This window comes from Cryptomeria japonica, chromosome 11, assembly GCF_030272615.1.
Source record: "Cryptomeria japonica chromosome 11, Sugi_1.0, whole genome shotgun sequence".
NCBI lineage: Eukaryota > Viridiplantae > Streptophyta > Pinopsida > Cupressales > Cupressaceae > Cryptomeria > Cryptomeria japonica.
Genome location: NC_081415.1, coordinates 406,871,491 through 406,898,285, shown reverse-complemented (window position 1 = coordinate 406,898,285; position 26,795 = coordinate 406,871,491). Strand labels below are relative to the sequence as shown.

Sequence of the window (26,795 nt, the reverse complement as noted above, 5' to 3'; positions counted from 1 at the left end):
AGGATCTTGTGCGTTCAGGAGTCACACGTTTTGCCACGAATTTCTTCAACTTACAGAGCATATTACATGCATTGCCCAACCTGAAGAGGATGTTTGTGAGTGAAAGATGGTTGGAGAGTCCTTATTGTAGGAAGCCTGAAGCAGAGAAGGTCGTGAAGGTCGTTTTTGATGATAGCTTTGGCAAACTCATGGAGGAGATCATCAATGTAAGTCTTCAAAGTTCAAATTTCAATTGATGATTTATTGTTTAATTTTCTAATATTACACATTGCTGATTTTTGTTAAATTTGTCATGTCTAGTTGTCAGAGCCGTTGGTGAGGGTTCTACGGATGGTGGATGGGGATAAAAACCCCATAGGGTATCTATATGAGGCCATGGATAAGGCCAAAGAGGCTATTCAGCACTTGTATGGGTCAGACAGGACCAAATATGAACCCATATGGCGCATAATTGATCGAAGGTGGAACCGACAACTCCACCAACATATCCATGCTGCTGCCTACTATTTGAACCCCAAGTTCTTTTACTCCCGCACTTTCAAAATAGATGAGGAGGTTCAACTTGGCCTTGACACATGTATTCAGAGGTTGGTTCCTGATGAAAATATTCAAGACCTCATTGTTGATGAGTTGCAAAGGTACAAGAAGGAAGATGGGCCATTGTTTTCTTCACCTATTGGTATTCGTAAGAGAGACACCTTGCTGCTAGGTAAAAAAAAATGTGCTCTTAAATCTATTTTACCATTTATTTCAATCTTTAAGTTTATAAAAAACTTTACCAGGTTATAAATGCCAATTTGTATGCTTGCAGATTTGTGGTGGGAAGATTATGGTGCCACAACGCCTAATCTCCAAAAACTTGCAATCCGCATATTATCTCATCCTTGTAGTGCTTCTGGTTGTGAGCACAACTGGAGTGTCTTTGAGGCCATTCACACAAAAAAGCGCAATAGGTTGACTCAAAAGCGCTTGAATGACCTTGTATATGTGCGGTACAACCTTCGACTGCATGAAAAGAGGGTACAAGGGAACAATTCATATGACACGCTTGACATTGATGAGATTGATCCATACATAGCGGATTGGATTGCTGAACCTGGTGGTGCTACTGGTGATATTGATGTGGATGCATTTATCACTGACGCTCAGTTAGATGAGATGGAGAGGGAGGCAGCTAAATGGGCGGCAGAGGTGGCAGAACGTGAGGAGGCGGGAGATGAGTTTGCTGATCCAGAAGAGGCAGATTCCTCACCTGTTGAGGATATTGTAGCAGCAGCAGCTGTTGCTGCAACACCATCTACTTCAGCACCCACTCAGCGGCAACAGAGTTTTTTGAGCTTTAGTCGTAGACGCAATCTATGATTGCTAGTTTTCAATGATATGAAACCATGAACTTAATAGTTAATATGTATTTAGACTTCATAGATTGATTTGTTTTTGTGGTCTAGAGACTCTAGACTCTACAATATGTATTTGAATTTTGACTCAAACGTATTTACTATTTAGATTCTAGAACTTGAACTTGTTTTTTGGTATATCACTTTGCTATATGGTATGTATTTGACTCAAACTATGATTTATATATGATGGAAACTAGTAATATACTATTGTGTTCTATAAATTTAGTGTATACATGTGTTTTATTAGAATATTTTAAGAAATTATATATTTTCAAATGTTCGATAATTTTGCCGATTTATTGCCGATTTTTTCCCGATTCCTGATTTTTTAAAAATTTTCGGCCAAAAGATTTATTGCCGATTAAGATATTTACATCTTTGATCCCAACAATGGTGCCAAGTAAAATATCAACAAATTGCCCCCAAAATGTGAGGTAATCAGCCACACAAAAAATTGTGGTTCCCAGCTATGGTGGTGCCAAGCATAAAAATCGCCAATCTCCAATGTTGCCCTCCAGTCTGCAACAAATCTGGAAATTCCCCTTCAACAATGGTATCTAAATGACACTTGGACAAAAATTGCCCAGTTGTAGTCTTCAATCTGCCTCCAATCGGTCACATCAAGGCAATATAATAATAATATAATGCTGGCTGAGCCTTCTTATTCATGTTTTCTCCTTGATATTTCACCACACAAGCAATGTGTGATAAAAACTTGCTTTATAATAGCCTGGTGGAAAATCAATTTGCCTTGGGATCACATTTTTGTCATTAAATAATTATTGCTGATCATTAAATAGTTGTGACATGGCAAAAACAATTAAATGTAAGCACACTTGTCATTAAATCCTTTCACTTGTATTAAATTTGGGCCAGCTGGGGAAAATCGATCCATTTTGGGATAAAAATTTGCATTAAATTTTACCAAAACTCATCACAAATGGCCATTGGGGAAAAACATGGCCCATCAGAATACACAAAATCTCTTCATTTCACATGCCTTGTCCAAAAAATCTCACTTGGGGAAAAACGACCCCCATCAGGACAATTAAAATTTATTCATTTGTTCATCCTGTCCACACATTTGGCCTCTGGGAAAACAACCCCTATCTGGACACATAAAAATCCATCATTTCACTTACTTTGTCCTAAAAATTCATCTTGGGGAAAAACAACCCCTATCTGGACACATGAATTTCATTCATTCATTCATTTTGCTCACAAATCTGACCTTTTGGGGAAAAACGACCCCTATCAGGACAATTAAAATTCATTCATTTACAACTCTGCACTATTCATCTTCCATCCCTGGGGGAAATTTGCATCTCATCAGGACACATTGTAACACTTAGTCAAATTTTTGGGCCCTCTAGTGGAAAAACGTGGTCCATCAAGACACATTGTAACACTATTCATCTTCCATCTTTGGGGAAATTCGCACCTCATCAGGACACATTGTAACATTTAGTCATGTTTTGGGCCCTCTAGTGGAAAAACATGGTCCATCAAGACACATTGTGGGAAAAATCATGTTCCATCGAGACAATGGTCAAAAACTTAAGGGAAAAACGCCTCCCATCAGGACAAATTGATTTTATGACTTTAATTTCATGGGGAGAAACATTTCCCATTGGGACCTACATCATTTTAACTGGATTTGGGTGGGGAAAACAGGAGTCCATCAGGACTTTGTGCATATTTGACTTAATTTGCCTCCTAGGAGCAAGAAAATCACTCCTATAGGGTTCCTTGACACTTTAGCACAGAAATAACCATAATTTGCAGCATTTTTATCATTTTACGATCTCATGACAAGGCAAAATTGAAACTCAACGCCTAGCAAAAATAAATTATAACTCTAAGGCAACTTGACACTCAGGATCATTTTAACATTCTTTACACCCCTTTTACATTTTGGCATGACATCCTCACATAAGCAAAGGCAAACACTAGGAAACCAGGCAAAACACCTACCCTAACAAGCAAAAAAGTGGGGATCCCCATTTGCAATGGGGCGATGTGTGAAAACATCACAACACCGCCTTGGTTGGATTCCAATCCATTAGGTACAAGCCCTAACACCAAGGCCAGGAGCATTGAACTGCTAGTACAAATCCAACCTAAGCCGTCAAGAAGCTCAAATGCACAATGAAAAGATAGAGAGAATGCAAGCAATTTAAAACAAAGTGCATACAACATACAAGGCCGATGAGACAATGATGAAGGGGTCGCTTATGCAACAAGGGCACCAAACCTATGTGGACGAGGGTTGTAGCCTCATCCACGTCCATCATATGGGGGTTCCAACTCGTCTTTGCTCAGCCCACGCTCCTTGCTCGCTCTTCTATCCAATGTGACTTTTGGAAATGCATAATTCATGCCAATTTGACTCTACCTGTTATTTGTAAAGGTTTCTCTTTTATCAATTGATTAGATTTTTATTTGGAGGATATATTCTTTTAAGTTTCCTAGTTGAAAATTTCTCAATGATAATTTTTTTTTCCTTCTATCCTTTTGGGATGCAAACATGTTTACTGTAGTTGTTTTGAGGTCTTACTAAATTTTGGAAGGCTTCAAAGTTTTTTATGATAGTGCAATCTCTATGATGAAATATTATTTTGATGTTAATAATACAACAAAACTAGAGGTTTACACGCTTACCATTCAGTGAAATATGTTAGCAATAATTTATCAACTTTACACAAACTTACCAAAGAATTATTTAGTAGCAAACCTTACATGCTACAATGCATTATAATATTTTAGACAGACTTTTCATTTGAAAATTTCACGAGTTAAACGAGATATTTTAGACAATTCATGAGCTAAACTCTCTATTTTAGTTTCTCTCTATATCTCTATGCTATGGAAATACCTTTAAATTTAAAAAACTAGTACTTTTTATCTCTTTTTCTACATTTTTTTTAAATCCGATTTTTTCCTGTTCAAATCCCATTTTTTACAAAAAATCTTGTACTTCTAGTTTGTCGACTTTTTAAAGGATATTTTCCCTTATGAAACCTAACAAGAAACACAAACTAAATGTTTTTAAATTAGCCCATAAATCTTGAAGTTGTAAAAGACTTCAATAAAAAATTATGTGTTCCTTTAAATAGTACACATGAAAATCATATGTTCCTTTTAATGTTACACAAGACTAGCTGGAAAGTTGATAAGCTATTTTTTTATCAAAATAATACCCAAAAAAATGTATGTACACATGCCAATTTCTCAAGAAATTTGATAAAACCAAATTCGGCAAGCAAAATTTATGAGTAAATTTGAAGAGTACATTGACGACACTAAGAACTATGTTATTAAAAAGGAAAAGGGAAATGATAAGCAAGAGTACCATATTTTTCAACTAAGTACTTTATAATATCATCAGATTCATACATTGATACACCCGTGTTTGGATCCACCTGCAAAGTAAAAAATTTATGTTCTGTTACTTTTAACTACAAATATGACCAGTTGCCAAAACAAAAAATCATAAAGAATACATCTATCAAACCAGGACTGGTAATTAAGACCCTAATTGAAAATCATGTTGAAATGCCTATGGTATTCCTAGTTGGTAGGTAGGTAGAGTTGGGCAAGAGAATGTTTATACAAATACAAAAGTGAAACAAAGAACCATTGGTGTTACAATCCAAAGTTTGTGGATAAAATAAAATATTAAATGAATAATATCTGCATATACATTTGAATAATGTAACTAACGGTGGGGTAAGAAGCCAGCACTCATCAAGCATTTAAGATGATTAAGACGTTAAAAAGTCATTAAGGAGGCCCAATTGATTGCAAAAAGAAATAAAAGGGGCTTGATTTTTGAAAAGTAAAGGTTGAGATCCTCCCATACATATGCAATATTCACATATTCAAAGACAAAGAAAAAGTTGCAGGGAAAATCTCACTGCTGGTCTATCAAAGCTCTTTGGTACCAAATAGGTACCAAATGACTTCGGCAAGAGAATATCCTCTATTGGCAGCTTATATAAATAATAAATGTAACATTGTACCAGTTATTTTATCATGACTGCAAGTTCATCAGTCTTCCATATTATTATTAATTTGGAATTTCTTGTTTTTATTTGGAAGACGATTCTGAAGGGTTTTAAGGAGAGTCACATTTCCAACTATCAAAAAGCTACTATAACTTAATAAAATCCAAGCTCTATTATAGAATACATCAATTCCTCTAATGTCCCCTTTCTAGCACCTGTTGTATGAGGTTGTCGTTAGCCTATTTCTCCATGGTCCTGTAGGCTAACCAGGACATTTAAGGGATCTTGAGGATATTTGGCCTAGGCAGTTTCAATTGCAGGCGATTCTAAAGTGTTTTGATGTGTTTTTGGGATACTTACTATTTATAGTAAGTCAATTGGGCCAAGACAGGATCACCAGTGGTTCATGAATAATAACCTGCCAATGGTTATTGATGATAATTGATTTGAGATTTTAATAATCATTTGCAATTATTAATTAAATTATCAATAAAGTTAAGTTATAAAGTTAAATTAAAATATTTAACTTTATTGATGTGGGAACTTAAGTTAAAAGTGAAAGTAATTTAAATATTAAAAGTTCCCTTTATTAAAGTATGTGGAGACATGAATGTTAAAGGGAAAAAGTATATCTTTTATCCCACATTGGCTAGAAAGTGTGTGAGCTCTCCCAAGAAAGTTATAAAAGGCTCTTAAGAGCTCATTTATGGGGATGCTTAGTTGATTGGATGATTTATGAATATGTTGGAGAGTTCATCTTCAAGGGTTTGTGAGGACGAAATCCCTCATGAATGACATTCTTCTCTCTGTTGCAATATATAGTCAGGAGGATAATGGTGTTTTCATTTCAGGGAACACATTGAGCTTATATTGAAGGTAACCCTAGTTGTAGATTGTTTTTTCCAGATTGTGTGTATGGCTGTTTATTCATACAGAGTCTTGGTACTTCAAGAAGAAGAAGAAAGGCTTTGTTATAGCTTCGTATTTACTGGATTGTACAGCCATCTCTGGCTGTACCACACAACACCACAGGGCCATACCATTTCTGCACAATATCTACAGGCCGTACAGCATATGATAGGGCCACTTCCAGCAGGGATTGAATATAGCGTCCATCTTGGGGGTCGAATGCATATTAGGGATTGCTCATTGAGGTTGAACCAGAATTAAGGGGACTGGGTCAAGGGTGAACGAGTTGTTGTGGCATCACTTAGTTGGCCGTACCTTTCTATATGAACTGCATTTATTGGTAAAGGCCATATCGACCCTACTGGCTGTCCCATAATGATGGGATGGGGTTTGGGATAGACTAGCCTAGTCTATGCTCTTGGATCCTTTCCTTGGATCACCTAGTGTTCTCATCACACCCTAGGGTCTCTAGGACTTCCCTTGCTTGAGGAATCCCCTGACCTTGCCCAATCCACCCACCAATGAGTTGCAATGCTGCTCCTAAGGTCTCACCTACTCATGAGACTCAAAACCCCTTACTATGGCTAATAAGGGCTAGGCTTGTTCCACACCTTCCAAGGTCTTAGCAAGGGTAGGTCAGGTCTCTAATAAGATTTTTCCACCCATCCATGTGCCCCCAAGAGGTTTCAAGCTTTCAACCCCTTACCGATTTCACTATTTTGTGTTTTGCCTACAAAATAGGGCTACGAGGATTAGGACCAATTAGGCCTCCTACCCGGTCCTTTAGGGCTCCCTCTCACAAACGATGCACAAACTACCCAAACTCCCAAAATGGACTACCATTCATTTGGCAAGGGCTCAAGGATTTCTCTGGTTTTGGGCCTCCAAGTGGCCGTACAGTGCATTGGGCGAATTTTGGGGTTTTTAAGGGTTTTATGAGGGTTTCATGGTCTGCGTGGGTCACAGTGGATGTTTTGTGTTGTAGCCACCTAGACTGGATTGGTGGAGGCTCCTCCTTCACACCAGTGGTGCTTCACACACTCCTTTACACCTCCTCCAAAGGGTGCACTCTCCTCTGACCAACCTTGCTTTTCAAGACCTCTGCAACTTGACCCTTCCTAGCCGGGCACTGTTCAGTCTCGCCTAGGATTGGGTCTTTTGATGGCCTCCCTGCATTTTCAAGGGCCCTGCTTGCATTGAACTATGATACAAGGTCTGCACTCTCATTCCCCATGGTTTCATGGTGGTTCCACAATGGGGAATGGAGTTATGCATCCATTTACACAAACCAGTCCAAAACTAGACAGTGGGAAGGCAATTTACAAACTATTTACAAACACACTCAACCTGCAAATAAAAACCTAATCTAATTGCTCACAATGAAAGTATTTACACCATAGAAGACATTCCACACAGTTTTGCACGCAAATCAATCCATTAACTTGCTTGGTTGCTTCATTCAAACTGACTGGTAACCAACAAAACAGTCACAGTCAGGTCACTTTGCTTGGGCCGTACAATGTCTGACATCCAACCCATTAATTTAGGGTTTGCAAATACTTATACTACCTTTGCCTCGGTCTGTGTGCCCATATTAGGGTTGTCCACGCCAAACTAAAGGTTTTGACCTCATGGTGGAAAAGTTGCTTGACAACTTTTAAAAGTTGTCATGCAACTTTTGAGCAACTTTCCCAATGTTGCTTTTCTTGACTCCTAGACCCACATTGAGCCAACCTAAGGACACTAACATGCCAATAAGGCCTAACACACATCCAAGGCACACTCAACCTCTCCTGCACAAGAAATCACAACAAAACACTAAGGACCTAAAACTAGGACCTAGCCAAGAACAAATGAGCTCATGGCTCCTATTCATATACAATGGCTTCAAAAGAAGCATAACACCAACAAAACAAGGAGGAGGAAGAGCTTGGAAGGGTGCTCCTGCACCACATAACAAGCTGCCTTGCCAACAAAATGCACAATGGTGTCAATGAAGATATCAACAGCTTGTAGAACATTTTGGAGTGATGTGGCTTTGGAGAGTATGCTGAAGCATTTCCAGCAGTAAACTGACCCAGTGAAGCATTGTTTGGAGTGCATCTAGGTTTCTTTGCAAGCAGATTTGTGCATCTACAGCTGAGACACTGTATGCATGACTTACCATTGAAAATATTTGTATGACTTACTGAGTTTAACGATGAAAAGTAAACTGCTGAGTCTGATTTGTAATCAAGTTTTGAACTAATTAGTTAATAATTTGTTTATCTGAAAGTTTTATCATAAGTAGTTGTGTTGGCAAATACTGTTATTTCACTCATTATAATCAATCAAAACATCAGTCCATTAACTCCAGAAAACTCAGAAAATCAGACTTCAAGATAAATACATGCTAAAAGTTTGACAAAATGTTAAACTACCAAAACTGAAAGAAATAAAAGGCAAGGGGCAGAGGTTATTACAATTCCATAAGGCCATGACACAGTCAAGAAAACAAAGTTCATAGATGGATGCAAAACATCAATTTCCCTAGTAAAAAATTTGAATTCAAAAATTTTAATAGAGAAACATTTTGCTTAACATAGGAAAACTAGGGAGATACACAAAATTCACATCCATGCACTATTTTCACTTGTGACAAAGAACATCAAAAACAGTCTTTTTTTCTAGCTTTCTACAAGTTGATTAAGCCTTTTTCATTCTATTACACCAGTAACTGGAGATTTAGATCTTTGTATTTCCATTCCTTGTCATCAAAAAAATCGGCATCCTTCCAAAATTCTATAATCATCCTCCTGATCAGAATTTACATAAATTTTATTGAAGCTTGTAGAAGAGACCTAGTTACCACAAACCATTCTTTGGATGATATTCAAAGGAAAGTTCCATTTAGTCATGACAAGTAAAAGTTTCTTTCTACTTGAATACATCATTTTAAGTAGTTTAGCAATGCTACATGGTTAGATACATGTATCTTACATGGAATAGTTTGCACATAAAGCCCCATTTAAACAGACAAAATTGGTCTTATTCATTGTTTGTGAAAGAAATAATGAAAATAATATAAGGGAACAAGCACCATGAGCAATACTGAACTGACAAAAGCAAAAGTCAAAGGAATTTTACAAAAAAGTAAGTTAAAATAAAAAGAACCAATAGATTGTGTTTTCCTTTCTGCTTCACACTTTTGATCTTTATCACTTAGGAAAATAGAAAAAGAAAAAAGCACGGTGATAGAGAGGCACCATGTATGGAAATTGCTGTTTTCCACCCATTTGAACAACTTTCGGACGAAAATTAGGTCCATTCTTAGGGCATGGATAGTACAGCACATCCAAATCCAAAATTGATACAATTTCCCTAACCTGTCTCATTCCACAAAAATAATGACTTAGCAATCTAAAATAAATGTACTAAAATCAATAACTCCATCAAGTGTGTTTAAAACTGAATCACTACTCCAGTATTTAGACTTTTGGAATTATTTCCTCAAATTCTCATTCTCAAACCTGTCTGGAAACAATTGTATTCTATCAAGTTTTGTTTACTCTAGTCTTTCTATATCATTCAAGACTTTTCCTTTGTTGTTCTTTATTACATAGGGCACATTGCACAAGATCCACTTCTATTGGTGATTCTCCCAAGAAACTGGTCAAAGTGTGTGAAGAATTCACATTTCCCCAAAAACTTATGATGGTTCAAATCTCAATAGTATGACTATGATTCGCATCTGATTATATCTGGCTAAGTCCATGGTCTATTTGTCCTACAATCAACAAGAAGTTCAATAATAAAACTAATCAAGCCATCCTTTTTGTAATCTTAAGGTAGCAAAAGATAGTCAAGTTCATGATGCAAGTTAAATTGAAAGCTGCAATTGTAAAACCTAGTTTGCTACTAGAGAAAAAACTAGAAAGAAAAGGGAAGCTACTAAAGCCAATTACAAGAGATGCAATATACATATGTAACATCATACATGTCTAAGGATTCTAGTAATTCTTTGAAAAGTTATTGACTACAACAAGAACAAACAGATAAAAACAGTTGTTAAGCATGCCATCTCCCTATACCAAATCAAATAAAAATTAACTGTAAATATGAAGCAATTTCTAACCAATTATTTTCACTGCAATTATGTAGCAAGAGGATTTGACTGATAGAATACAAATAATGCAGTTAATAATATTGCAAGGATTAGCCAATATTCTTAGGAAGCATTGAAGATCAGTACATAAAATCAATGTAAAGTTTATTACTGAGATGTCATGATATATGAGAAAATAGGTAGCAAAAATACCTCAATCTGGCATTCCAATACTACCAATATTTCAAGGTGGATCAGGAGGTTCTGAATGGGCTCTACACAGTGATAGAGCAGATGTCATCTGATTCTAATGTTACAACACAAATAATCCATGAGATCGAGACCTTTAGACTTGCACAAGAGATCTCTTTTATCATGAGATATGCAAAAAAAGTCGGTCAACATTGCAGCCACGTAAAAATATATTAAGTGCATAATTTAAGTTTAAGAATCTAATAAACTTTTCCTCTTTTTATATTATTGTTAAATGTTGAAACTTAAAGTTGGATAATCTGATTGATTTTTTTCTTTTTTTCATCCCAGATGCATGATGGGAAATATTTGGTGCTAGGGTGCCAAATCTTCAGAGGATTGCAATTTGAATACTGAACCAACCATGCGGTGCTTTGGGTTGTAAGCACATACACTCCAAGAAGCGCAATAGATGTCCGTGCAAAGGTTGAATGATCTAGTCTATATTCATTACAACCTTCATCTTCACCACAAACAGATTTTGGGCACTGACTCCACCCCCATCACTCTAGAGGAGGTCAATCCACAATCTGATTGGATCACTGAGGTTATGGATCCTATCTTTAGTGATGAAGACCTCAATTGGGTTGACAAAGCAGATAGAGAGGCTGAGGCTATAGCCATGGCAAAGGAGGAGGATAGAGAATAGGCAAACACATCGGATGTTGGTGTGGGTGGCATTGAGACAAAGGCTGAGATTATGGCTGCATCAAAATCCAGGACTTATCTTAGACGCCTTCATAGGAAGGATGTAGGCTCCTCTGAGCCATAGACTTCTAGTTTTTATTTTGATATTTATTTGGAACTTTTGACGCCATGGATTTCATATTCCATGAGTTTTGTATACATTTGACAATATTTATATATCTAAGTGTGTTATTTCCTTCACCTACAATTTGCGTTTACACTTATGTAATCAATGTATAGTTGTGTATAATCATATTAGCTTCTGTTTGATGATGTTATTGTGTATTTAAGGTTTATTTATTAAAGGGTGCATGAAACAAGTTTTCAATACTTAAAAATCTCTGAATTTCTTGGGGTTTTCTATTTGCCAAGTCTAGGCATTGAGTCTGAGTACGAGTAAAAAATCAGCTTGCCAAGTCCGTGCCGAGTCTGAGTCTTGTAACTATGGTTCAGACTAATGCATGGTGTGATACCTCAACTCCAAATGTATCTTCTTAAGATATAATGCTTCTTTATTTTGATGTAACTGACAACAGAAGTGAAATGTTTGGTGCTTAAGTTAAAGATGTAATTGGTAGATCCTACGTTCAGTATCTTTATGTGGCTGCATTCTCAAAACTGATATGGTTTAAAATAAATCAAATTAGAGTTTTAGCTCCAAGTTACCACTGCTCAATTCCATCTGATTAATTGCTGATTTTGTCCTACATATTTCTTGAATTAAAGGAACAAATGCATAAGCTTTGACTCTAGTGTGAATATGACTACATATAATGAAGCGATTTGTCGTTTCAACAAATATAAAAGAAAAAAACTCAATATAAGAAGTGGTTACAAAGGAAAGAAATAACTTATGAAGAAAGTGGAAGAAGAGAGAAGTTATTGAAGAATGACTGACCTTACGACAAAAGGGGCAACTGAGAGAACCCATTACATAGCCATATGCAAATAAAAGATAAAAAGGTTAGCACTACTCTAGAACTGAAATTGGACAATACACATACTCTAAAATTTTCCAATCTAGATAAGAGTGCAAAAGTAGCTCAAAGATATTAGGTAAGCATGTGTGACCTTTCAAACTCATATATCTCAATGGGTTTATCTGGACGAGGACCCAAGTTGGAAGTCTCAACAAGCTTGTGACCTACCAATATCATCAAGCAATTAAAATTTTAAACAAAAAGTATTTCTTAATATTCTGTTTATTATTCAGTTTGGACTAAGATATTACAAAAACTCTTACTTTCCATTTCCAAAAGAGAGAACAAAAGTTGCTTTCGATGGCAAATTCAGTCTTCTAATTCTTAAATACAGCTGGAACATTCCAACATTGCATGCAACTGAAAACAAAATTGCTTGACAATATTTTCAATGCAAACAGGAAAAAAGCTCACTATTCCAATTCTATGGAAAATCTAAGGAATTATGAGCACTCGTGCTTTACATTTCCAAAAACAAATTCCAATATAAAAGTCCAGATATTTAAATAAGATAGTACAAAAGTGAATTTCAACTACCAAAATAGGTCCCTTCACTCTCCATTTCAACAATTTGTTCAAGAATCAAGCATAGCATATTCATTAATTATAAATGTATTCAAATGATTATACTTGATAACATTCCCAGTGCAAACAACCAAAATAAACACCACTCTAATTCTATGCACAAACTAGAAAAATAAAAAAGAGTGAAAGGAAACACAAACACTAGTTTCACTTAAATAGTAAGGCAATATCTATAATTTAATCACACTATATTTTGATATTATCATTGTTAAGTAATTGTTATAGTGGGGTTTCAATAAGATAAATTTATTTATTAATTAATTTTCTAAGGGGTGGAATAGTTAATGTGGGATTAAACTATTTAAAATGAGAAGATCATTGGCTAGTAATTAAATAGAATATTTTAATTGACTATTTTGGCAAGTGTAAACGTCAATTATCTGAAAAAGTTTTGGGAATTTATTTCTAAGGGATTTAGTTTGAATTTTGGTTAATAAGGAAGAAGTAATCATTCATTTAATCCAATGAGAGTGAATGACAAATATTTAAATAAATTGAATTTAGGTAATGATGTGAATTGCAAAGCCCATTTTGAGGAAATCGCCAACACAACTCTAGATGGTTTCGTCGTTCCAACTTATGCAAGAAGTATCACGCCCCTCTCACAGAAAACACACTTTCAACAATCCACACATCAATATTACAATAACTTTTTTTATCAAATACAAATCCAACATTACCAACTCTAAAAATAAAACTATACTATAATAACATCAAAATACAGCCTCCCACTGGCCTCTCTTCTTCTGTGCAGCCACACACAATCTCACTGCTCTGTGTTCAAGACCATTCCCTTCCTCCTTGGGTCGCTTCCACCTATGCCCCTCTTCTTCTTTTACATTTTATAATCTGCATTTGCTTCTTTTTGTTTCAACTTTACCAAGTGGTTTAACTTTTTGTTTTGGAGTTTTTTGTTTTTTTTCTATTCAATTCCTTTTTGGTGTTAATGGAGCGGGGGGATTCTTGGTAAAGTTAAATTTCTCAAGTTTAGAGATAAACTTGGAATTATATCTGGTTTAGTCATTAAGGGGGTATTAGATTATTGTTAGCATTATATAGTTTTATTTTCATTACTATTGTGCTATCATTAGCATATTGTTGTAATTTCTTTTACGTAGGTTGTAGGTTATTGGAATTTTTTCCTCAATAATAGGATAGATATAATAAGCCATTCTAAAATTGTAAAATTCATTGGCTCGAGAATAGGATGATACTACTAGAACATTGGGCTTTATTAGGACAAGGTTACCTTCCATGCTTAAGCACAAGAAAATATCAACATAAACATACAAAAACTCTAAAAAAGATATAGAAACTCTATTAGGTGGTATGGAAACCTCATCAATCATCAACAACCAACATCTTTTGAATAGGAGATTTTTATAGGGAAGGCATCAAAGCTATAAGTCAGTAGAAAGAGGGAATAGGAACGATCAAGATAGAGAAATCAGAGATGAAGTTTCATGTAGCAAGTTATCTTTTAAATATAAAGAAACAACAAGATTCCTTTCTAGCTGAGCCTATAGTTGTTTATATTGCCTTGTCATAAATCATGGTGCATGTGAAAACTCAAAGATAGACACCATGTCATTTTGGAATGAAGCATAAATTAAAAACTTCCAAATTGTCCCATTGCATCAACACTTCAAGCCTTACTCGTAGCAGAAAATTTTCTCAACTAAAAAATCTACAGGAAACATCCATGTTTATTTGCAGGATGGCTGGTAAAACTAATAGTCATCCTTCCCATTTAATGAATTCTCCAAAAACTCAATATGCCAAAGAATTTATGATTATTCAATGCATGCAATCATGAAATTTACACAAATAGAGAGCTCAGGGAATTAAACCCTTTCCAAAAGGCAATTGGGAATTATCTTTCACATTAAATTTTTAATAAAAGTTGTTAGTTGTAACATGTGAATGGGGAGTGTCCGTCAGGTCCAACTAAAATAATGAAATTGCATGGAAAAGGCTTTTTAAGCTCCTTTCAGTAAATGTTTAATCTTTTTTGAAAAAATACATGAGAATTTGCTAGACATTTGATTCATCAGAAGCAAAAATCTGATGAACTGATTTTATAGCTCGCTATGATATACAACTCTGGATGTAGTAAGATGGACGTTCAGGATATCCTCTGACTGTATAAGAATGCTAATACCCTAGTAAGTTTGCACCTAGATCTTTTATTTTGTTCCAATTCAGAATCTTACAAAGGGAGCTATGGTTTTTGTAGTCATTGCAGGAGAACTTTGCATTAATAAACTAAAATATAGAATAGCATAACTATTAAAAAAGGTTATCACCTGCAACTTGAAGAAATGTGTACTGATTTGGTGGAATCTCTGACTCACGCACCCAAGATGCTTTATAACTGCCACAACCAATCAGATCAAATTCAGACACAAGGCCTTCAAGTCATTCACAACCAACAAATGTGATGCTGGTAGCATCATAAACTAATATTTTGAATAGGGACGAGAACTGACTTGAATGGAAACCTCTTTACAATTTGATTAAATATTCCAAGTACAAGTGGAACTATTCTAATAATGACTGGTGTTCTTGTAATTAAAATATGGTAAATTGATAAACAACAAATTGAATTCAATTCTTTACTTTTTTGCAAGGCTGATTATGCTAAAATTTAGACCCAGACATATAAGAAATGCCAACAAATAAGAGATACAGAAGACACCAACTATTTTTGACAAAAACATGACTTATGTATATTGGGTGGAATGACATGTGGATATACATGTACTTATATAAGAAGGCCTAGAAATCACACCACAAATTGAACATTTCTGCATGAATTATTATATGAAGATTGGATAACCAAGAGGGGTTATTAATCCATGGTAAAAGATAAAACAAGATTTGTTCAATCTTTCTTTAGTTGTTTCCTCTACAGGTTTGCAACATGCAATACTAAAGTTCGTTCAAGAAAAGTAGAGCCAGATAGGTTTGCATAGAGAGTAATATTTGCATGTGAGAAAAAAAGAGAAGAAAAAATGGAGGAGAAAAGATAATCCAACTCTAAGAGTCTACAACATACAGAAGGTGAGATGGATAAAACAATAAGTTGCTGAAATGTTGTTCAAGTGGATCTTCCTCAGTATATTTCTTGGATAAGGTTGAATTTACAACTTTGAAGAATTTGTTCATTGTATCTACTATCAACCATGGACAAATTGTGTAGTCCTGCTTTGACGAAAAAAGCTGGTTGCCTTAAATACTTGTGTTCTTGTCTTAGTCATTATGTCTATATGAGAATTTGATGATATCTCTCGATCTCTAAAGCATTCCAGAGGGCATTACCACTTTTACAGCCTCAAAACTTGGATATGGTACATTTCTGGGCATATGCAGGTCGCTTTGAGGCTGCCTCCCTAGTCCAATGTAGACCAACAAACACCGGACAAGGGAGACACCATACCAGCCTCTCACTCAAGTCTGGGAGAACCCAAGATCTGATCGAGGCACAACAGATTCCCAAGATCCTCCATCAGTCATTTGCCTAGAGACATGTCATAGGAAGCATCATGTGAAAGGATTGCTGCTGTTATGATGGCTTGCACAGAACTACAGTGCTTAGCCATTTTAAGGGATTATTTAAGGCTTCATACTTGGAGACAATTAAGACAACTCGGAAATTAATAAGTGCTTTGTTCTATTACCCTCTAGAAGTTCTTTCCATCAGGCATACCATACATTCTGGGATTTGTGTGCACAACAAGTTTGCACAAAACCTGCTTAGCACTACTAATTTCTACTACCCTCTATTCCATCTTTTGTTCTATTTTTCCTCACATCACCTATATCTGATTATGCATCTCACTCTACTTATGTCTTCTGCCTCCACTTCATGTGGTGGAGATTCTTTACTGAATAGAAGGTGAAGATTGCCCTTAGAGTCTTAGACTACTTGGCTGCAACTCACTCTCCTGTCCTTTTCATAGCTAGGCTTCCAACTAACCTAGGTACCGGACAACATAAATATACAACCAATTTTCCATAGTTTCTGAGGAAACATAGCTAACCAACCACAAACGCCAAGATCCAAAACTTAACATAAATAGGTCTCAGCTTTGCACAATGGGCTAAGCCCGTGTAATTGGTTCCAATCTATATAAATTTAAACCCTGCTTCTAGAGAAGATACTCGCACATAGGGTGAATCTTGTTGTGGCATAAACACATATTCTCACATGTGATTGACCTTAAATGATACCAGCGACTACTCATTAGAGTTCAACTAAAACTGAGGGTGAACCTCATTTAGGGACAGAAAATAAGAATTTCTTAGAGGGGGAAATCAGACAAGATTGTACAATTTGCACCATGAACATAAATGTGTTTAGACATCTAATGAATATACCAGCCATCACTCATTAGAGTTCAACTAAAACTGAGGATGGACCTCATTTAGAGAATACTTCATCAATTGGAGAGGAAAACCAAATAAGATTAATAATTTGCACCATGAACATGAATGTGTTTAAACATCTAATGAATATAGCAATGGCTATAAAAGGCAGAGATTCATATAAACTCAAGTTTAACATATTCCAATAAGTTCCACTTCAATCTTTTTGCAACCATGGTTACAGATTTGACTTGGCACTTTAGGCCAATCAGAAGTCCTTTCCCGGTCCCTCTTTGAGCCACTCAAGCCCTATACACATGTTTGATTTCACATTTAGTCATTCTTTATTATCTATTGCTTGACAGTTTATTTATATTGTTGAAGAGGTCCATCATATTGAAAACCTTCCCCAAAACCCTATTCCCCTTAATGTAGTTGCCTATTGCATCTTGTAATAGGGCAACTTTTGAATGATAAAGAACTTGTTGGGACTCAATCTTGTCATCCCCTTTTTTGGCTCGAGTCACTTCCCTTTTGTGTGTCCATTTCATGGTTCCTCATAAACAACCAATCTGAGATAGTCTACAAAGATCATCATGTTAATATCTGACCCTTGCTGTATGTTCCCTTCCCATTTCCTTAGTCAATTCCCCTAAACTCAAAAATCCAAAATTTGGCGAAGTATGGGATTTGTTTATGCCCTCCACCTTGTAGTATAGCCAAACCGGTATCCTTGTTTCAAGTTCGGCAAAATTTGGACTTAAAACAAAGAAGTTATGGCTGGTTGGAGGTTTTCCAAGTTCCAAGAACCTTCATCGATGCCAACGGTGGTTCTTAGAACCATCGAAACCACCGATAGGCTCCCAATTCCTTGCCGGCCACTGACCATCAACTTTTCTTCCATGCCTTAGCAGCTTTTTCGATGAAGCTTGTCAAGGTTTTCCTTGGTTCCTAGAACCATCGGAACCGTCAACAAATTCCTATTCTTGGTGAAGGCACCAATTTTGCTCTTAAATTGAGCTTGAATCGTCAATTTCGGCAAAATACGCAAGGTACATGCAATTTCAATGTTTCATCTTGTAGAGTGGTTTAATGGATGTTAATGTTTTCAGTTTGGTGAGATTTTGGACGAAATTGACTAAGTTATGATGAGTTGGAGCTCCTTATGGTTCTAGGAACCACCGGCTTGGTTCTTGGTTCCTTGTATGTTGTCAATTACGAATTTTGGAGGAAAGAAGTGAAAAGAATGGTAAAAGCAAAATGTGTCAGCCGTTCCCATGTTTCCAAGTTCCTAGTTGGCCATTGATACGAACTTTTCAAAAATGCCTAAGTTTTTCAAGCATCAAGATTTTTGTGTTTAAGTTTTTCAAGCATCAAGATTTTTGTGTTTTGTGTTTTTGTTTGTTTCCTTCGTACGTAACATGGCATGGGCTTCGACCCCATGGCCCAACGAGGAAGATTTTGTTGAGCTTATTCTCTTTTATTTGCAAATTTGTTACTCCAATATAAGGTAGGTGTTGGACCCAAATCTTGCAGCCCGACCAAGCAAAAGCTTTGTCAACCTTTCACCAATGATTTTCATCATTTGCATATATGTTATGCAATAAAGCCAAGGTCTGATTCCCGATTAGGGCTCAATGGGGAATGTTGTCGACATCACAGGTTTTCTCTTGGTTGTTTGCAAAATGGCATGTGGTTGAAGGTGGGCCCAAAGGTCGATGCTCGATGGGTGTTCTTAGCAGGGCTTTGCATTGGTTTTACTTGTGTTTGGGGCCCAATTTGGAATGCGATCATGAGGTAGGATGACAGCTCAACCCCTAACAACTTCTTTTGTTGAGGGTTAGCAATTTTTAATGCCAATTAGGCATTTTGGGATTGTTTGTGCATAGGAAGAGTTTTGGGGTTTTCATGGCCCAATAGTGTTTTTCTTCACTTGCTTGCTCCACCTACCCGTATTAATGGCGATGCCCTTTCCAACTATCCAAATTTATTGTGGATGACCTGTTTTGATTGCTGATCTGTTTGCTTTGATCTGGGGTGTCCTTTTGGGCACGATTTGCTTCTGGTCATTTAGGATTTGGTGCTTGGAGGTATTTGTTTGGTTTTGTGTCTCATTTTGAAAGGGGTTGATTCAGCGATGGTTCTGCAAATGCCTGTGTAGCTGTCAAAGCTATCCAGGTGAAATATTCCGAGCCAAATTTTTTCGTTTGTACAAATTACAAATTACATTCAATGCACCCGTTAAGGTTAGAAGATAAACCAAAACGTGCTGAAGCAACTCTAACCAGAATGTACACCAGGATCCCGTTGTGGGCAAGGTGTGAGCATTGGTCAGAGGATCTAAAACAAATTGCTTATGCAGTAACTCTAACCAAGAATGGCGCCGATGATGGCGAACATATGGTCAGAGGATCTTCTACCCTAAATGCTGAAAGGGAACTCTACACCAAGTATGTGCTACCCAATCCAGAATGGAGTGAGGGGCGACCATATGGCGGAGTGATTACAAAACAATGCTTGAAAAGAAATGCGGAAGCTGGAAATACTCAACATCCAGAATGTGCTTGCTAACCCAGAATGGGAAAGTAGCTACCATAGGGCGGAGGTCAATTAAATACAATATCAAATGCTGAAAGTAAGAAGAGCATTACAATTTGATAAAGCAAGATTTTACTCTGCTGTCAGTACTACTACCAGCTTACACTATGAAAGATGAAATCTTGCAAACAAAACGTATCAGCATATAAATAGAGAGGTACAATATTAATGAATTCCTTTGCTGAGAAGTAAGATTAACGGAAATAGCAATAAACAGATCCAACCTTTTCTCCAGACTTGAATAAATCTTCAATGAAGCATTCCCATCGCTTTCAAAGAACTTTCACCACCATCAAATAAAGATATTGCAGATTTCTCCAAACCTTTTTAACAGACCTACACCTTTCAACAAATAACCAGCAACATAGGATTCCTTTGAAATGCTCGGAACTCACTCTTTACTCATTCAAAATGCTTGATATCAATTGCAAAACTCTAATAGAAAGGAGGTGCTCAGACTAAGAACAGAAAACAGACTTAAAAAGCATCTGACACTCAATGCACAATTCCCAAGACAGCAAAGGTACGACCCAGCTGGAAAGGGCGATTTCTCTTTTAAAAATCTGATGCTTCACAAATAAATCTACAAATTGGCACACATGGGCGCCTTTCCTATATGGAAGGGAATATGCAATACCCACAACGAATTTCTTTGTCTTTTTTGATTTATGAATTAAACATCCAATCTGCTGAAGCTAACATGCAAAAACCAGGAACTTCTAATATGCAAAAATCAGAAACTAAGAACTACAATGCTGATTACAATGCACAAATTTCAAGGAACTCACAAACTAGACTAAAATCACCACTCGTTGTTGTCTTACAAACAAGAAGCGATGCCCGAGCTAGAAGGCCTTCATTCCTCGAAGCAAACCCAGAGCCAAACCGGCAACATAACAGTACTATAGACCAAAGATGCGAAATGATGCTCAAAGTCTTCCTTTTATAACTTCCTGTTGACTTCACAAAACCCTAAAATCCACTTCAATATCCAAACCCTAATCCTTTCTCCAAGATGGCATCCTTTTCCTTTCAAGCTTAATATTGATATTTTAATTAAATTCAATACCTTGATAAATGCGCCCACATTAAGCTTGCTTTGACTTTGGAAATTAATAAAATAATCTTTAATGAAGGCGCCACCCTCAAAAAGCCCACTTTTCAAAACAACATAAAGTCAATAGACTAGGCCAAGGGGTCAACGTTCGAATATAATATTAAAACGTGACCTTTTAATTAAATATATCAACTTAACTCTTCAATCATGCCTTGAAGCCAATAATGACCAAGTCAAAGATCAGGTCTGAGAAGGGGACATTACACCAGGGCATCCATTAATACCAAGTCCAGTTTGCTAAGAGATAACAGACTTGTGGAATAGAAGACTTGTAATGAGATCATTTGCAAAATGTCTCCATAACACTGTGTATGTATTCAAGATGATTTCTAGCTATTGATAGGGATTTCCTTTGCCACATTTGTTGGTATGAATGTAATGTTGAATTACATGAATATGACAGCACTCTAAAAACATTGCAAGCCTTGTAATGATCTTTCTCACTTTATATATGAAAATATGCAATTGTGTTTGCATTCCAAAGTATGATTTGTTGTAGGGTTTTATATTCATTGGTGTATGTAAATGCGTAGTTGCAGAGTCTTCTTTTCCTATTTGTTCTTATCCAGTCTTTTGTGACTCTATTTCCCAATGATTAGGCACCGGTTTGGAACTAAGATCCAATCTCAAATCATTCAAAACAAACAATGCAATCAGTAGTTTGATTTAGGTGGTCCTTCTTGTGCACCTATGATTATAACCTAAGTTACCGGTTCGGGTTCGGGTACCGGTTCGGGTTCGAAGAACCCGGTACGCCGGTACGGCAAAATTTTGAAAAGGGGTTTGGGTTCGTTTGGGTTCGTTAGTACAAAAACATGTAAATTATATATATATGCAACCTATAAGCATGAATTAAGATTAGCATGTCACATAGCATCATATAAACAACAAAACCAACATAAACTTGTAATCGTAGCATAATGATCATACCATAACAGCATCATATACATCAAGTCTAATATCAAAATGATAAAATATTCAAGTATCATTGTTTCAACTTTCAACAATTTAAAGTTTGATCATTAAATGGATTCAAACTAAGAACATCCAAGTTTAATTTTTCAAACTGAGGACCTGGATTTTGCTGGCAACGCCCCCAACGGGGTCAAGGGGCAGCGCCCCTTGTGGGGGTCTGGGGGTAGTGCCCCCAACGGGGTCAAGGGGCAGCGCCCCTTGCGGGGGTCTGGGGGCAGCGCCCCCAGCGGGGTCAAGGGGCAGAGCCCCTTGCGGGGTCGAGGGGCAGCGCCCCCGCCGCCAACACCAAATCACAACCTTCAAACCCACACGGAACTCCATGGCGTGCATCAGTTTTCTGTTTTTTTAAGACGTCTAATTTTCTGCTTTTTAAGGTTATAACTTTCACTTTTTACAAGGCGGAATTGAAAAAAAAATTAAATTTGCATTGTTTTTTGACTTTACGGGCCGCCCAGCCGCCCAGGTTCGACTGGGTCCGCCCGGGTTCGACTGGGTTCGACCCCGGGTTCGACTGGGTTTGACCCCGGGTTCGACTGGGTTCGACCAGGGTCAAACCCACTCTGGGTTTTTCGAACCCTGGTCGAACCCAGGTCGAACCGGACCCGTACCACGAACCCGGTCGAACCCGGACCCGTACCAGGGGGGCCCAGAGGCGAACCCGGTAACCTAGATTATAACTAAGGAATCATTTTTAAGTGAATGTTTCAATTAATATATTTCATGTGGGGCATGCTTGCACAATCATATCAGCTATATAGGGGTTATTGAGGCAGCCAATTGCTCTTGGTCAAGTGACAATCTTTGGGGCCAAGTCAACAAGTTGGGTTTGGCTATCGTTAGTTTGTAATTGTCCATTATGTGTGATTTCAATACCTATTAAGGTATACACCCCAAGGAATACCTTCCTAAGTTTAAATAGAGCTCAATGCGTAGGAGATATAACCCACTCTCGTAAAATTGGCCTTTAAACCTCCATGGTCTGTTGATAAGCAGATTTCACCCACATGATGATAACCCTGGCCTTGTGGTGAGATTTTGTTCTAGAAAGTGGAGCAGCGATTTTAGGACCCAACAGGAACTTCAATCAAAAAATTAAAGACGACAAAACAATTCCATTTAAGGAAAGCATTGAGAATATAGAAAGAAGAGACCAAAAAATAGAAAAGAAGAGAAACGAAACACCTTTATTTCGTAGCTTCTAGTATCAAATATTATGGTAATAGCACCTTGTGCAATACATTGATCAGTTTGAATGTAGTGTATCCCAGAGGATTGTGAACTCCTTATTCACTTATAAATGAAGGAAGTGACCAGATGAAATCCTTTCATATTTTTGTGAAAAACAAAGGCCAAACAAGATTAGATGTAAGGGATTCAAATTCTTTTGCAACATAGAAGTAAACAATGCTTCATCCTCTATATTGAAGAAATTTGAATATCACTGCATAAAGAAAAAAATGCCACATAAGCTGAGAACCAAAAGAAACAATTCTAAGCAAGTGCACATAGGAAAAAGGGGCAGAAGAGATTGTAACAATGCCCATAGGCTAATAAAATCACGTATATAATCAAATGAAATGAGATACAAACGATGATCTTACCATGCTTATATATACACATCACAACCATTAGGCGGAAAAGGTTCTATATAGATTACACAATGCACTAGGTGTGCAAGGATGCATGGGCCTTATAGTTACCCTTTAAGAGAAGGCAAAAGTTGAAAATACATACTACACATCTTCCCTTAAGACTGAATGTCAGACTGCTGCTATCACCTTACTCTACATCATCCTTCCTAGGAGGCTCCTAAAGTTCAATCTGCATGCGATGCTTACAGGAACACATCCTTAGAACCAGTCTTCTCAATATGTCAGCAAGTTGCTGAGCAACAGAAACATGTTGAAAATCCACATAACTATTCTAAAAATAATTGCTTGGCATGGTGCATATGAATCTCAACATGTTTTGTCTGCTGAAAATGAATTGGACTGTAGTACATCTAAATGGCACTCAATCTATCACAGTGAATGCTTTTGGGGGTTGTCTAAGGAAAACCAATTCATGAAAAAAAAGAGCTTAAAGCCACATGAGCTGAAAGGGAGAAGCATGCTTCTTTGGTCTCCACCAAATAAAACTAAACCCAAGAAACAAAAAATGTAGCTAGAGATGCTCTTTCAACTACCAAGATCCCCTCCATGGTCAGCAAAATCCTAAACACGAGCAGTATTACTTATTGTGTAATGAATTCCAATATACCCTTGACATATTAAAGGATATGCTCAGTTGCCTAAAGATGTCGAGCACAGGGTATCTACGTGAACCTTGAAACCAAACTGACAGCAAAGGAAATGTTAAGTCAATTAAGCTTTGAGGTAGAGGAGACTCCACACCAAAGACCTGTAGATTGTGAGATCAATAAGAGGCACTAAAGAAGCCCAAAGCTTAATACCTATGGGTAATGGAGTGAGAGATGATGATCCCTCTATACCGTTACATACCTTTTAAGTTTATTTGTATCCCTGAGTATGCTTTTTGTATCATTAAACTTTCCTAACAAACTCATTTTTACCCATCCTATATATATATGGAGTTATTTTCATTTTATATTATGATTCTTTTGAATGAATTTATGGCTTCTTTAGCAGAACAAGACAGAATGAACTAATAGTCTGAATTTGGTTTGCTTAAGTGGTTTTGTACTATCAGTTTTGTGTGCTTTTAAAGTTTCAAAAGCAATTGAATTGTTGCACAAGACAATAGCTGTTATGTCACAGCCATTGCCTATGTTGCACAAGTGGTTGCCTATGCTGCACAGATCATTGCCTATGTTGTGCAAGCCAACTACACAAGCCTGTTGTACCCATACAGAATTTGCATATTCTATCAAATTTCAAAGCTAAAACCGTCTGTTTCCACTGTCCATCCATTCAAGCTATCATATTTCAATGTCTTGCCCTGTTAGTCTATGTTGTTCTGATCATCATTTTCTGTCTTAATACAGTGAAGATTGAAAGAACTTTTGAACTCTTTCACAAACGTGAAGAATGAAGAAAGTAAGTTTCTGTCAAGAAAAATGGCTAAGCCATGAGGTCAAGGGCACCTAAATAATGGATTTTGAGAGATACACATAAAGGTGCACACCTAACCATGAAGTGGAAGTATAATTTAAGTTTCAAAAGTCCAAAAAGCATGTCTAGGTGTGCACTGATTGATGAGGAATATCCGAAATGCAAGTCCAGTGTACAGGGCTACACCTCAAAGTTTACATTTAAAAGTCAATTTGTTGTTCTCAAGGGTGCATCTAAAGCAACAGTGTGCACGTCATCAAATAGGAATTCAATTTCAAATCAGAGTTGTAAGGTCCATTCATAAGCATGTATCTCAAAACGGAAAAATTTGATTTCAAAATCAGAAGATCGAAAATTAGTTCACAAGTGAGCATGAGAGTATTTAATGTGCACCTGACAATGGATGTCAAAAGCCTTCAAGTTTTATATTGACAAAGGCATGCTCGATAAGGCACCCAAAGTTGAGGGGCACGCTGTTGTGACCATTTCACACATTGTCCCATTGCAGATGGGGCACCCACTTTTTTCTACTTTCTAGGTTAGTTGAGGTGTCTTTAGCTATTAGCCTTTCACTTATAGGAAGTGCGGTGTCTTAGGTTAGCAGGAAGTGATCAGGTCATGTCTCCCTCTTTAGGATGAATTGAGGTCAATTAGCTCTCAAGGCTTAGGAAATGAATGATTTTGTGATGATCATTCCATTTGATCATCACCATCTTACGCCTTCAAGGTGATGAGTCTAAGTGTTGAGTCATGAGAATTGAGATGATAGATGCAAGTCAATCAGGATGAAGGATTAAACAACATGGAAAAGCTTTGATGATGATGAGGGACCCTTTGAGTTGGTGAGGTGAGTGCTACTACTCACGAAATTAAGCAAGTTTGAGTCACTGTTAGTGACCCCCCAAAACCCCGCCTTACCTTAGCTCACAGTCAGTGCCCCCTCAAAAGTCTGACCTCTTTCAGTCGGTGGGGTATGAAAAGTCCAATCTCCTTCTTGCACAGTCAGTGACCCCCTAAACCCCGACCTGCCTCACCCTACTGTCAATGATCCCCCAAAAGTCCAACCTAGGTGAGGAAGTCTTATACTTGGCAAGATGAAGATTACTTGAAGTTGATGCTTGATGTTTTGAGAGATAGGGATGATTAAGAGAAATTGATGTCTTTGAGACCCTGTCAGTGCACCCTAGGATCCACGACCACTATCAATGAGGGGTGAAAACCCCGACCACTTTCAATCAGTGACACCTCAAAAGTCCGAAATTCCTTGGATGACTGCCAATGCTTAAATCACAGCACAAACTTAGATGAGTTAATGAAGTCTATGACGATCAGCAAAACATGAATTCAATGAGTTAAACAAGATATAAAGGGGAGATCAAACAATGATCAATGAAATTTGATGGCATTTGGAAGTCTTTGCTTCCACTTAAAGGCTTAAAACATGACTAAGGCATTGTCAATGCCTACCCAAAAGCTCGACCTTTCTCAATCAGTGACCCCCTAAATCTGCGACCTACCTCTTCTAGCACTGCCAATTGGTGGTAAGATCTCCGATCTACCTTAAGATCATTTCTTGTTGCCTGCTCAGGTTGGGAGACAAGAATTTGCTGAGATCAGTATTCCTCGAAGTCAATGCCTTAGAATTTTAAAGCTAATGATGTTGCATAGTGGTAGGTGAAAGCATGGTGAAATGCTAAATGGGCAAGTTGCAATCATCCTTTGATGTCCCTGCTAATGGTGCATCAAAAGAACGACCTTCCTA

At 37.1% G+C, this 26,795-nt stretch overlaps 1 protein-coding gene across 3 annotated transcripts in view; it reads right to left on the bottom strand.

The window, feature by feature from the left end:
- LOC131071573 (uncharacterized) overlaps nucleotides 1-26,795 on the bottom strand; it is a 212,085-nt gene that overhangs the window by 111,321 nt on the left and 73,969 nt on the right. For 2 of the 3 annotated variants that reach the window (XM_059214089.1, XM_059214090.1), the window contains exons 2-6: nucleotides 15,211-15,278; nucleotides 12,411-12,483; nucleotides 12,238-12,256; nucleotides 9,562-9,681; nucleotides 4,753-4,822 (exon numbers count right to left, since the gene is read on the bottom strand). In XM_059214089.1, coding sequence (XP_059070072.1) covers nucleotides 4,753-4,822; nucleotides 9,562-9,681; nucleotides 12,238-12,256; nucleotides 12,411-12,483; nucleotides 15,211-15,278 — 350 coding nt within the window. The remainder of the gene's footprint in view (nucleotides 1-4,752; nucleotides 4,823-9,561; nucleotides 9,682-12,237; nucleotides 12,257-12,410; nucleotides 12,484-15,210; nucleotides 15,279-26,795) is intronic. The other variant, XM_059214091.1, reaches the window with a different exon arrangement.